Source organism: Labrus mixtus, chromosome 20, assembly GCF_963584025.1.
Source record: "Labrus mixtus chromosome 20, fLabMix1.1, whole genome shotgun sequence".
Lineage (NCBI taxonomy): Eukaryota > Metazoa > Chordata > Actinopteri > Labriformes > Labridae > Labrus > Labrus mixtus.
In genome coordinates, this window is record NC_083631.1 from 12,386,596 (window position 1) to 12,400,433 (window position 13,838).

The following is a 13,838-nucleotide window of genomic DNA, read 5'->3' on the forward strand; positions in this document are numbered from 1 at the left end:
CTTTCTGGTTTATGGTAAATCGATCTTTACAACGGATGATGGAGCTAAAACAAATACGATATTTTTGATATGCTTATTTCAAATTATTACAAATGCGACCATAACAGATTACAGTACAACAAGAAGTACAGTCAGTTTTTGTATTTGTATTTTATTAGATGTCAACACACTGACCAGCACTTCCGCGACATACTTTCGAAATAAAACATCACATTAGTTGTTTGTTTATTTGTCTACTTCAATGGAAATAATATGACTGTAGCTTTAAATAAAGACAGAAACACGTGCATTTGATTTTCATGTTTTTTAAATTAATGTGTTGATCATAATAATAGAGGGTTTTTTGTAGATTCGTCTCAGCGGATGTGACGTAACGGCGGAGCTGCTAACGTCAAATAACTTAAGGTGCACTGCGGGCTGGCAGCGTTTCTCACGAATTCAGGTATTTTGCTTTTCTGTTCATTGACAGCTTCATTATAACACCTGTAAGCAGTTACAATGTTTACAAGCCCATAGATTTGGAGTTAATACATGTTTCAAGTTGCGGGTATTGTCTCATGTCAAACGTTTCGTTGCCTGTAAATAATGGCGACGCTAGCTAGCTAACGACAGCTAGCAGACATGCTTTGACGTTACAAGTTCCCTTTTTTAAAAACTGAATTCAAACAAAACATCGCTGTAAATCGATCATTAAGTTCTTTATTAGGATATGTTGTAGACGAGATAATTTGTTCTCCATCTGCCACACAACGCTTCTTGTGGATACCGTTAGCTACAATCAATTAACGTTAATAAAAAGGTGAAATACTTTTATTAGATACAGAATTTAAGTTAATGTCAGTGCAGGTTTTTTTTTTTTCGAGCATCGATTACGCAACTAAGTTATTCATGGTTAGTTGTGCAAGTGGCTTTGAGCTGGATTATCGGGGGAAAGGATTAAAAAAAAAAAAAAAAAACATCAGCTAGTGAGGTAGCTAGGTGGTTAGCCTGGGATCGTCAGCGTTCATTTCTGGAGGAATGACGTGAATGCAGTGATGTTTAAATCTGTTGTGTTAAAAAGTCTTCTTCGCAGTGTTTTTGGTGTTATTGTAAATGACTTGGAGATGGTGGTTTTTGTTCAGAGACGTCAGTTCAGTGACACATATTGTTGGTGTTGGCTCTCCACAGCTTCCAAACAAATCGTGTGTTTCCTCCAGTCTGTGGTAGTAACCCACCTGAAGCCCTTTTACCTGTTGTTACCATGTGGCACTCAAGTGCATGTTTGTTTTCCTTTTGAAATAATATAGAAAGGTTTTGCAGATTGAAGTATATTTGCCTGATTGTCAGTCTAGTAGCAGGTGTATTGTTTGTCTGACGAATACATTTAAACGTGTGTTGTTTTTGTTGTTTTTGTTGTGAGCTACATTACACAATACCTTTTTTAATAACCACAGAGGGGAAGCAACACCTCAGTGACAGACGAATAAAACTAAACACAGAAGTATGCAAATACATGCATGTCTAATTCCGATATGTAATATTAGTTTGTACTCAAGAATACTAACAATAAGCCCCAGGGCTTTTTTTATACACACAGTTTGTTGGGTTATACCTCAGATGTAATCCTGTGATGCAGTTTCACACTCCAACACGAAGCTGCTGTTTATTTTCCCCTTTTGCTACATTCATTATGTTAAAGTCAAAGTGAAAGAGGAGACTTCCGGTTAAGTACATAAAATGTTTGGTGTTGTTTCTCTGAGAGGTTTTCTGAATGCTACTTTGAGCTGCAACATGCATTATTTAGCTGGAGAGAGAAATCTTCCTGCTGAAACTTGAACCCTGAACCGCAGGCCTCTCAGTCTCTTTCCAACTTGTACCTTTTTTATTTCTCCCTCCTGTCTTCTACAGACAGCTCAAAACTCTATTTTGCATCAATAAGTTGATTTTAAACTCCTCTTTCTCAGTTCTGCTGTCCCTTCTTGCTCCTTGTGCACACCGACATTCAGTAGTTACAAAAAAAAGGACTTAATTAGCCTCTCTGACTGTTGTTGGAACACTTCATGACTTTTGAGAAGTCTGTCAGAGAGTAATGAGCCAGCAGGTTTAATTTTGTTTTTTTTAAAACGCCTCACAGAATCAAAGTCCCCAGGAGAGCTGTGAGCAGAGCTCCGTGTCCATCCCCTTCCCCATACAGACATCCGGCCAGTATGTCCAGTGATCCTCCGCCTCCGTACCCTGGAGGTCCCAGCGCCCCACTTATTGAGGAGAAAAATGGACAACCAGGTATGTTTTGTATACTTAATTCCTTTTTTGTTTTCAGATGCTTCAGTCACCAGTGTTGAAAGTCTTTATTTAGATTCTGTTTTCATGTTACTCCATGAGGCCGACATTTTTAATGCACGTATGACAAACAAACTTTCATTATTTAGAATAACTGACTTGCTGTTTCAAAACCAACAAAATGAAGTATGCAAAATAAACATGTGTATACCTGTCTTCTTTTTGTTTTGATTTGACACAGTTCCTGTAAGAACTGCTCCTATACAGGGGCAGCCGTTACCTCCAGACTATGGTCCTCCACCTTATGAGGGTCCAGGGCCAGGCTTCCTCCCCCCACATGTCCCTGGAGAAGGACCCATGCCCATGCCAATGCCTCCACCACATGGTGCTGCACACCGTCTTCATGCAAAAAAAAAAATACACAGAAAAACACACTGACACATAATGCTGTTGTAATGAATCTCTGTCCAGTCCCGCTCAAACTCAGTCAAACAAATGTGTTTAGAATCATGTATAGTGCTGTATATTTAGGGTCAGTTCCTTCTTTACAGGCGACCTCTACCCACCTCCGCCCGGTCACTTCCCCCACCCGATGCCGGGACACATGGGTCCTGGTCCAGGTCACTTTGTCCACATGGGAGGCCACACAGCGACCGTCCTGGCTCCTCCAGGAGCAGCCACCACTGTGACAGTACTGCAAGGGGAAATGTTCCAGACGTCACCGGTGCAGACTGTGTGTCCACACTGCCAGCAGGCCATTGTCACGCGCATCTCCCACGATGTCGGACTCATGAACACACTCTTTTGCCTCTTCTGCTTCTTTGTAGGGTGAGTAGATCAGAAGTTTGACAGAATAGACGCCTGATAGCACCTGACAGTTGTTTGCAATGGGTTTTTGTAGCCTTCTAGTATTTATCGTCATATTACAAACACATATTTATTGATTTTGTCTGGTTGGAATATGGTACTCCTGTCAGACAGTGGTTGTAGTGCATTTGAAAGCTGTTTGCTAACTGCCGTGAAATAACCAGCAGAAAGCAGTATTGCCAAGTTTTATTAAATGGCTCTGGCACAGAACCAGAAATAACAGCACAGTGCACATACAGTTGATTCACAGAGGAGATGATGAGACACAACTATCTGTCTGTCTTGTCATGCTTTGTCCCTAGCTCAATAAGGGACAATATGTGTCCAGTATTTCCTTTCACAGCTAACTATCATACATGAGTCACGTCTCCACATGCTGTGAATTATGTCATCATGAGTCGTAACCCACCAACGGTTAAACAGAGTTTATACTAATGCAGCGCAGTTTGGATACTGATGTTTCATAACGTGCATCTGTGTGTTCATCATGCAAATCATTTAGTCTGTTTGTTAGTTTTTAGTGTCACTTCAGTTCATAATCATCCTTTGTATCACTTGTGCACGCTTGTCTCATCCTGTCTGAGCTGCATCGTGGTCAATTACAACCAATAAAATGTTTTTTTTTAAAGGCTAATGATGCTTGATAAGGTTCATTGCATATGGGAGAAAGTGAAACCTAACATGTGTTCATTGGTGACACATTTAAACACCTTGCGCGCGCGTGCATGCGCACGGGTGAGTTATTTGAATTATATTCAAAGCAGGGCTCAAATATCTTAAATTAAAAAATAAATAAGTACATGTACAAAATACTATCTAATATAAAACAGAGGCTACATAGGATCATGTCTGCACACTTGCAGATGGGTCATAATCAGAACGCTTATATGCAAAGCACATGCACCTGTTTATGGTGTGACCTCTGTTCCAAGCAACATGTCGAGAAAAAAAAACAAAAAACATGCTGTCTGTGCTGCCTCTGTCACAATACATGTCTGCGTGTTTGCACATCATCCTTTTCACCAACATTTACAACATAACAGTTTATGTCTGTTCCTCATTTGCAGGTGTGATCTTGGCTGCTGCTTGATTCCCTGTCTGATCGACGACCTCAAGGACGTGACACACACCTGCCCTTACTGTAAGGGCTACATTTACACATACAAGCGTATATGCTAACCACCGACAGCTGTATGTTACACACACACACACACACACACACACACACACACACACACACACACACACACACACACACACACACACACACACACACACACACACACACACACACACACACACTCACATCTCCTCCTGCTGGTAGTGACAGGCTTCTCCCCTTCATTTTTGCAAAGTGTTGTGTCGCCCTCTTAAAATTGTAAGTGCAGTTTTCTCATCAGTTCACGGAATATTTGCTGTATATATCTTTGACTCGAATTCTTTTATGTATAAAAATATGCATTTGAAATGTACAAATGTCACAGAACAGATTATGTAGGGCACCAAAATCATCCACTGAGATGAATAGGCAGCAGGCGCACGGGTGCATCATCTGATCTGTGTTTTGAAACCTGACGAGAAAGCTTGTAGTATTACACACGACCTTAGGATAGACAGAGAGCCTCGGCTAGAGAAAACTGTGAAGAAATGGTCACTTTATTTAAAAATCATCTGTGAATCTTATAGAGAATCAAGTGTATTCAAGTTAAACATGCTGGGTTAGCGTCGTTTTCTTTTATTTATTTAAAATGTTTTATCCATTATTTTATCTATTTACAACTGTGAATATTTTTGTCTAATTATTTTCTTCTAACAGACCCAGTTTTTTTTTCTCTCCTTCCTTTAATCTTTAACCCCCCCCCCCCCTCGATGAATGTTATCAGACTTAACGAACTCTTTTCACATCAATGAACTGGTGTGTCCGTTTGTTTGGGAACGACCAAGACTAATGTAACTCGTCGTAACGCATTCTTCTTCTGGGCTTCAGTCAGAAGTGGTAGAACTTAGTGGATTATTGTTGAGCACATCTAACGCTCTCTCCGTCTGTGAAGCTTTTAATTTAGATGATAAAGCCAAGATTTGCACTTTAAGTTGGAATTAAAAATGTCCCCCTCTGAAAAAACCACCAACCTCAGCTTGTCACAGGTGCTTCAGAACTTTTAGCTTTTGAGGAGGAAAAGAAAGACTTCTCGTGAGTTGAAGCAGTTATTCATTTGTGTTATGCTTTTTTTCTTTCTATTGCTTGTGTTTGTTGTCGATCCAATTGAATCCAGCCATATATGCACTCATTCAGAGTATCTTAGAATCCAAGTGGAGCTTGTGGGTAGTGTATTATCGGGGACACTTTGCATGACATCTCAGTTATCTAGTGTCCTCTCACTCTGTCAGTCTTATGCTCCACAATAGTTCATCTTCTCTCATTGGTACTGTTGGCTGACTGTGCTACAGTACACAGGATATGTGGGGGGGGGGGGGGTAGTTTAAAAACCACATGCAGACAAACAAAACTAATAGAGGTGGCACCATCTTCACATGTCACCGTTTCACCTTTAACCCTCCTAATATGGCTTCAGCCCTTAAAAAAAAAGAGTACCTGCATTGCTCGGATGCATGTTAGATGATTAAAAAAAAGTCGAAATGGACTTAATAGAGAACTCTCCACTAGGATTAAGCTTCAGATAAATGATTGTATCACACATCTCGCAACAACATTGTGATGATTCCATTGAGATTACTACTAACAACCAATCAACCATTGTTCCAGCAAAGCATGCCGAAGACTGCCACTCACCTTCACTTACCAAGTGCAGAGTTTGTCTGCATGGACCACACGACAAAAAAACTAAATGATTCTCACAGGCGAGCTCCTTGACTCTTTTATGCATTTGATTTGATTTTCCTTAAGGCTAGCGAAGCAGTGCAAGAAAGTTCATTTTAAATTGAAGGATTACATTGAACTTTTAATACAAGGTACTGTATGCCATTGTTGTGGATAATGCTGGTATGCATTGCTCTCTAAATGTCTGTGATATGTATAACTATACAAGTCAAAGATTTGTTTTGACTGTTGTATACAGTTACTATTTTATCAATAAAAAATCCGAACAAGAGCTTTCATCAGAACTCATTTATTGTTGATTTGAAAATGATGTATGCCTTCAAAGTGAATGATACTGTGTGTAAGAATCATCTAAAGAGAGTTAGATTATCTTCAACTGGGCCGTTACACGCAACAAAACTGACAAACAGAAGAAGCTGGAATCCACCAGAAGAGTTTCCATGACTACCAGATGCTGTTTGGAATAAATATAATGTCAGAAACAAGGGAAGACGTATAAGGTTTGTGATCTCAGCAGTCCAAAGTCTTTTAGTCTCTCCATCGGTGTCCACACGGAGCACTGCAGCATTTGTAGAAAGTCGTCATAGGCTCGTCCGCTGATCTGGTCTGAATCTGCATGAAATACGCCCGCAGATGTCCACACTTTGGACACGTTTCTGTGAAGAGATACGAGGAATGCCTTTCAGTTTGAAACCACAGCTGTTTATTATTGAGGTTTTGTTTAATGTGCTTTAAAAATAAACTTGACTGAATAGCAAACATAATATATGTGGAAGACACTGTTGTCTTAAGTTTAACCATTAAAATTAGAAGAAGAATAACATGTTATATCAGTGTGAGAGAGCATCCTTTATTAAGACAACAAATCAAGGCTCCTTGTGAGAAGTTCAACAATCATGTATTGATTCTCAAGTTATAATAAAAAGAACAAAAAAAACATCTCTGATAACAAATATTTTTAATCAGAATTTACATTTTGTGCTTTAAGTTGTAAACAACTAGCAACAAATGTATAATTAATTTACCTTTTGAAATGAAAATTACGACTGGATCGCAACAGTTTAGGGTTAAGAAACGTGTATGAATCAGAAAGTATGACATTAGTTTTTAGTTATTTGTAACCTACTAATGAAATAATTGACTCATCGCCAGGGTGTTTATGCACTTATGACGTAAGAGATTGTAATGTAAGTTCAAATGCTTTAAATATTAAGTAAAGATGTGTAGGCATGAACATGTTAATGCAACTTTGACTGAGCACAAGTGGAATAAAAATGTGAAACAAAAAAAGACAAGACTTTACAAATCCTAGATTATAGATTTTCATGACTAACAACACGCGTTTGCTTTGAGCTCTAGAAGTCGAGGAAGCCAACATTTCTCTGTTTAACTACAGCCATGGTGAAGTGTTTGGGTCTCTTTGAAGCCATGGTGATTTGATTCAATGTCACTTACCTGGAGTTGAGTCCACGTTTTCCCAAGCAGCAGCGCCACCAAGAACATCGTCCACCTCTTTTAGCTTCGGATACTTTCTGCTGTTTACCTGTGGAGAGGAAACGTCATGTCGACTCAAAGACACCAAAAACACATTGGACAACAACTTTAGCAACTAACGATAACTACTACGTCGAAAATACGTAAAAGTAGACAGTAACACCAATTAAAAGTTATGTGTACGTCTTCTTTTCTCACCCTGGTCTAACATTACTTACCTTTCTCGTGATGTTGTGGACATACGGACAGGTGTTACAGGCGAATCTCATGCACTTCTGTCCTTCCTCTACGATTAAAACATTTCCACAGGTTGGACAGAAAAGAAGCATTTCAAAGCAATGCCAATGTAAACAGCCTCACGGTGTTATATTTATTGTAAGCTATAAAGAAATATTCCTAACAGCTACTGAAGCGTTGTAGTCCCCCCTGCTGTAAACAGTGTGACGCATGTGGAGGAGCGGAAAAGAAGCTGATGAAAGCAGGTGCAACTGTTTTTAAGGCTCGCCGGGAAACAAATGAAAGAAAGTGTTTTTAAAAGCGTGTTTTTAATGAGACACAATTGCAAACCAAAAATAAAGCATTGTGCTCAGATTTAATCAATGTCATATTTTGCTTTCATGGAAAACGGACACGCGTGAATTTTCTTTTACTAAGGGGAACCCTTGTACGGAAGTACAGTTTCCTTCCGGTACGAAATGTTAACCGTACAAATGTGTACAAATGGCTTTTCGCTTCACAGATAAATTACTTTTGTTTGTTGGCTGTAGTTCTATATCCGAGTCCAACTCTATCTTTTCACATTGTACGGTTATTCAAATGTGAAAAAAAAACAAAAAAACACTTCTTCTTTTTTAATGTCCCCGCCGGATAAACCGTGCAGCAGTTTGTATGTTAAATGATTTAAGGTGATGATGGAGGAGCAGAGTGAGGACCAAGTTGAGGGAGGAATGTCTGTGAAAGATGAAGAGGTGGAAAAAGACAACCTGACAGATGAAGCTCTTGACGCAGATGAAGAGGACGACGAGGCTCTTCCTCACTCAGAGATCCTGGACATTTTCGAGGAAGGACTTGCGAGACTTGTGCAGGACCCTTTACTTTGTGATCTGCCCATCCAGGTTGGTCAGTCCGTGGCGTGTCCTAACAGTGAAATGTGCAGATGAAGCATTAAAAAAAACCGATTTGGCGTATGTTCACCCTTCTGGTTAAGAAGAACTTAAGATCCTCATGTTCTTTCATCTGTGTTTTCTTTAACTTCACTTGAGCCTGAACGGTTTTGGTTTGGAATACTCCCTAACTTCATTATTGTTGATGAAACATCATTTTCATTCATCCTCTTCACTGTGATGTAAAGTTAGAGCAAAATAAACCACCTTTACAGATAAAGTGAATGGCGTACACTTACTAAAGAAGTTGCCACACAAGTTGAGAGGTTTCAGTTCAAATCATTGCCTGTGAGCTATTTTCCTTTTAACTTCATATAATATATAATGGTTGTATTGTTACATTGAAAACTGGTTATGCCAAAGGGAAATCAAGATGTTTCCTTTTGTAAAACGTGTCTGCATATATCTTGTTTTGGTTGAATAGAAAAGTAATAAGTCTATAAAATGTCAAATGAATGTTAACATTTCTAAGAATTGAAGAAGTATCTTTAACGTTTTCAGAACTATATGCAATCTAAAGATCATTTACAGCCTGTCAGAGTCTCGTAAATAGAGGGGGGGCTTTTTTTTTTTTTTTCAACATCTCATCAATCTTTTTGTCTTAAGGTGACTCTGGAAGAGGTCAATTCTCAGATTGCGTTGGAGTATGGTCAGGCTATGACTGTGAGGGTTTTCAAGGCAGATGGAGAAATAATGCGTGAGTAATGAGATTGTTTCATTGTTTCATTTTGAGGCAAAAAAAAGGTTTATTATAGTGTGCAATGTGTGTTTCTGTTATTTGTACACATATCTACATAATGTATTGCTTTTGTTATAATTAATTTGTTCTATAAAATAGCGTTTTATTTGGTCAAATCAAATAAAAACATTTGTCCCACAGCCATCGTGGTGGTGCAGAACGCCACTGTCCTGGACCTGAAGAAGGCAATTCGCAGATTCATGGAGCTGAAACAACAACGTGAGGGCGGAGTGAAACATGTCAGCTGGTAAACACCATCAAAAACACAAAATCAGTAAAGGGGGTTTTGAAAATGAAGACCTAATGTTTGATCCGTTCTCGCTGCTTGCCCTCCTTATTTTACAGGCGGTACGTCTGGAGAACGTTTAGTTTGGTATTTCAAGGAGAAAAGCTTGAAGATGACAAGATGAGGCTGAAAGAGTAAGTGTATGAAATAATCACCTCTTTGAGTTGTCGTGCAGTTTTTATAAATCAGCAGTCTGTTTGACATTCTCCTCTCCTGGTGTGTTTATTTTTGTTTTGAAGCTACGGCATCAGGAACAGAGATGAAGTGACGTTCATGAAGAGACTCCGGAAAAAGTGAAAAGTTGACAGCTGACATTTGTCCAGCAGGAAGAAAAAAAAACCAAAAACGTTCAGAAAGTTCTCCTGATGTTTGTTGAACCCCAAATATATACTCAGAAACTCTCTTAACAAAGTGAACAGTCTGTCAGAAAGGCTTCATGTATATACAATATGTCGATGTTTATTTGGCTGCAACTGAACAGTGATTTTTGTTTTTGAACTCTACTCAAATATTAAAACTTTTTACATTTCTAACAATCTATTTCTATGTGCACTTTTACTTTGAGCTTCCGACGACAGTATCGTGCCACTTTTTTCCAGAGGGCTGGGTTGTAAACCAGATGATTTGAATACTTCCTGGTATAAGTCAGCATTATAAGTTTTTGTTGATCTACTTTGAATGTTAGCTGTTCATGATACACTTGGAGCCATCTGAGGGAACAAGGTAATACACACCCTTTACTTTTTAATAAAAGAATACTCTTTCATGCTGCTTACAGAAAAGTCAATGATTGGGATATTTAAGTGGTGGTTTTAACTTCTTTCAATGCACCGCTCAGAACATTACATTTAGTATTAATGGAGATTTGTGTTGTGAATGTTGCTTCATGAATTAGTCCGAGAGTTTTATTTGCAGGTCTAACTGATATCTTTGATGCTCTTGCTGCTCAAACTAGAAACATCATCCTGGATTTTTCTTCAAACTGTCGGTTCTGTTTCATTTAGAACCGGACTTACAAGTGAGGCCGACTAAGTAACCTGACATTTTAGAGTTAGGAAACAAATATTTATCAAACTGTCTATCCACGGACCTTTTGAATAATATATCCAGTCGGTGTGTTATTTTATTTAATATGTGCAAATCTCATTTTGAAAACCTCAGAGCTGGTGTCGCAGTGCTCCAAATCGGTCTTGGTCTCAAGACCACTTTTTGAAGGTCTCTTCTCGGGATCTGAAGCTTTATTTACTCTGTGTCAGACTGGGCGCACTCTGGATTTTTACTATTCCAGTCAGACCAGTCAAGACCACCACTGACAGCTTATTCTTCCACGTCATTACAGTGATAAGAAGGAAACCGCCTCTTTTAAAAGTATGAATAACTTAAATTAATTAGATTTTTGTCCCCGGGTTACAGCTGTGACCTTTCGGGTTTTAAGGTCTAAATGAGTGACAGGCCCGCTGCTCACAAGACGATTCTTTTTCTTTGATATTCATGGTCGCAGTCTCGTTCTCATCCTGCCTCGGTCTTGACTCTGTCTGGATCTCTAAATGTCTTGGGCTTGTCTCGGAGCACTCTGGTCTTGGGTATTGTGGTCTTGACTAGAACACTACTCAGAGCAGACAAAGCCTCCTACCCCTCTCTGGCGTCCCCCCTGGAGGGGCCTGGACCCCAGGTTTGGAACCAGTGCTCTACAACATGACAATTTATTTGATTAAATGCATCGTAAGGAAAATGAATGAACGAATGAATGTGCTCTCTCAAACTTTGAGAAGACATCACTTCATTCAAAGATGTCGTCCCATGTGTTTACATCTTTGGTTGTAACATTCAGTATTCCCACTACAAACCCTAATAAGGAATCTGTAGAGTTGCAGTGCTTTGTGTCTTCAATATGTTGTGTGACACATTTTGCACACTGAACAAGCATGAAGCTCTATACAGTAAATGTTGTGGCTGAAACACTTCCCCATGGCTCTTCAGCATCAACGATGACTTCTCCTGGCTGCCAGCTGAAGGAGATTTCTACCGAGTTGAACCTTAATTCCCTAAAGACACAGCAACTCCTGGAGAGGAAAAAAATCCTCTGTTTATTTCTGGAGTTGAGGAATCGTGCTGAGTTTGAACAAACAGGTACAAAAAAAAGAAACATGAATCAATTTCCATACCAACATCAAGATAGATATGTTCAACATGAAAACATTTGAACCTTGTTGAAAAGTAGATATCTCATCTTTTTCACATCTCAGATCCTTTGTGCCTCTGCTCTCTCTCTCTCTCTCTCTCTCTCTCTCGTGTATGTGAATCTTTTTTAACTTCTATCAGAGGAGTCGGCATCAAATCAGAAGGAGATTATCGACATTGATGAAAAACTGAACCAACTGGCAGAAGGGAAGGCTGAACTCCAAAAAAGACTGGAAAACATACACAATGGCAGAGAAAAGACTGACGAGAAGAAAGGTGTGCCCTGATTTGCTGCATTAAAATCATTCCCACCCATACTTTAGCATTTTAAACACATCTTTTCTTCTTCTTCTTTGTTAGAGGTTAGCTCCCCCTCCGGTCCAAAGATGGTTTCTGGTAAACTTTCTTCTTCCTCAAATATTTTCTACGTTGTGGCTCCGCCTAATATTCCAGGTGAGTTGGGGATGCACAAATTCTTTTGACTTTTTCAGCTGAACCCAAAAAGCAAGATTTGAACCCTGGACATTTGACTATGCTTTTGTAATAAAGCCAGCTTTCAATGCTTCAATTTGCATTTTTAAAGAAAATTAAGATCAAGTGATATCACGGATGAGATATTAGAATTCTAATTGAATACTTCCTTTAAACAGCCCCTAAAGTGCATCTGGACTTGGAGAACCTTCCTCCGTGTCCATGCAGGACTCAGTGTCCAGAGTGTCAGCAGTTTGTCACAACAGAGACGTTCGCCTCTGTCAGCAGTGTGACCTGGCTGATGTGTTTCATGATAGCTATGGTTGGGTATGGAAGCGTTCCCTCCATCCTGGTGACACATTTGCATGTTAACATAATCACACCCTTTATGGGGCCTGTTTCTATTTGTGCTGTGTTGTTGTTGCTACCAGGCTTGTTGACGTTTACTTTTTGGTTCCCTCTTTTTGCAGTTGCGTGGCCGGTTGCTGCCTCATTCCCTTCTGCAACAAAAAGTTCCAAACCATCGTACACAGATGTCCTTCGTGTCGAACACAAATCCAAGCAATAAAAAGGCTCTGAGAGGAAAGCTGCAGGAGAGTTCTTGAAGCTCACTGAAGGGCAGAAAATGAATTTATGTTGTGTCTATTTTTATTTGAGTTGCTCAACGTGAATATGGTAAAATGATATCGCCGTGTTTGTCACTGCGTCATTCATGATGGAAAGAACCTGCATAAATCCCATTTTTGGAGTTTTTCCAGGACATCAACCAAGATCTCCTCTCACAAGAAATTACATTGTATTTGGTATTTCATAAAGGACAGCAAACATGACTTGATAATGAACAATCTGATTGCCCAAAGACACTTCAACATCTGACTGCAGGACCTTGGGATCAAACCCCCAACCTTCTGTGTACTTCACATGGGAGATAGGTAAGCTTTAACTATGTATGACCTTTTTCTTTGCTACTGTTATCTTTGTTGATATGTGTTGGAATGACTCTCAGGGGGCATTGGTATTTATTTTTTAAGATGAATCTAGCATTTTTTAGTCAGCATAGGTGTGTTTCTGCGTTTATTAGAAAGAGTGGGCATCAGAATAGGAGCACATAATGGGTCCATTTCATTTGCTATTCGTACAACATATTTGATGGAAGTGAAAATAACAGCTGCTTGAAGTGGAAAATAGCTACGGGTATAAAACCTCAACTGTGAGGTAATGGTTGTACATGGTGAGTTAAATTGGAGTCAAATTCCTCGCATGTATGTGTACACATACCTGACCAATAAATATGATGCTGATTCTGTCATAATGTTTCAAAGTTTGACAGACATAAAGCAGTGGACAAGTTATTGGTAACACCGAGACACAAAACAGATTGTCCTCAATAGTGCAGATTGAATGTGAATTTAGTTGATCATATCTAAGGTGATGACATGAAGAAAAAAAAGAATAAGAAAGAGGGGAAGGGTTTTCTCATTTGTTTGTGGGTTTTTTATGGGGGGGGAGTGGCTACTGCTGCCATTATTGATACAGTAT

At 39.3% G+C, this 13,838-nt stretch overlaps 4 protein-coding genes across 4 annotated transcripts; 3 read left to right on the forward strand and 1 right to left on the reverse strand.

The window, feature by feature from the left end:
* The first annotated feature begins 358 nt into the window (after window positions 1–358).
* Window positions 359–6,236, forward strand: cdip1 (cell death-inducing p53 target 1). The gene is made up of 5 exons (XM_061065340.1): window positions 359–442; window positions 2,114–2,262; window positions 2,501–2,644; window positions 2,811–3,087; window positions 4,194–6,236. The coding sequence occupies exons 2-5, from the start codon at window positions 2,187–2,189 to the stop codon at window positions 4,303–4,305; spliced, it is 609 nt and encodes a 202-aa protein (XP_060921323.1). The 5' UTR covers window positions 359–442; window positions 2,114–2,186; the 3' UTR covers window positions 4,306–6,236.
* A 2-nt stretch (window positions 6,237–6,238) lies between these two features.
* On the reverse strand, window positions 6,239–7,914 carry polr3k (polymerase (RNA) III (DNA directed) polypeptide K). The gene is made up of 3 exons (XM_061065343.1): window positions 7,678–7,914; window positions 7,421–7,508; window positions 6,239–6,621 (listed from the first exon to the last, which is right to left on the reverse strand). Exons 1-3 carry the CDS (start codon window positions 7,786–7,788, stop codon window positions 6,494–6,496), a joined length of 327 nt encoding a protein of 108 aa, XP_060921326.1. The 5' UTR covers window positions 7,789–7,914; the 3' UTR covers window positions 6,239–6,493.
* A 249-nt stretch (window positions 7,915–8,163) lies between these two features.
* On the forward strand, window positions 8,164–9,993 carry snrnp25 (small nuclear ribonucleoprotein 25). Its single transcript, XM_061065341.1, has 5 exons — window positions 8,164–8,574; window positions 9,229–9,319; window positions 9,503–9,608; window positions 9,707–9,781; window positions 9,887–9,993. The coding sequence occupies exons 1-5, from the start codon at window positions 8,368–8,370 to the stop codon at window positions 9,942–9,944; spliced, it is 537 nt and encodes a 178-aa protein (XP_060921324.1). The 5' UTR covers window positions 8,164–8,367; the 3' UTR covers window positions 9,945–9,993.
* Window positions 9,994–10,305: 312 nt separating this feature from the next.
* On the forward strand, window positions 10,306–13,605 carry LOC132995384 (lipopolysaccharide-induced tumor necrosis factor-alpha factor homolog). Its single transcript, XM_061065339.1, has 6 exons — window positions 10,306–10,370; window positions 11,628–11,777; window positions 11,970–12,104; window positions 12,189–12,281; window positions 12,479–12,626; window positions 12,770–13,605. The coding sequence occupies exons 2-6, from the start codon at window positions 11,636–11,638 to the stop codon at window positions 12,876–12,878; spliced, it is 627 nt and encodes a 208-aa protein (XP_060921322.1). The 5' UTR covers window positions 10,306–10,370; window positions 11,628–11,635; the 3' UTR covers window positions 12,879–13,605.
* The last annotated feature ends 233 nt before the right edge of the window (window positions 13,606–13,838 follow it).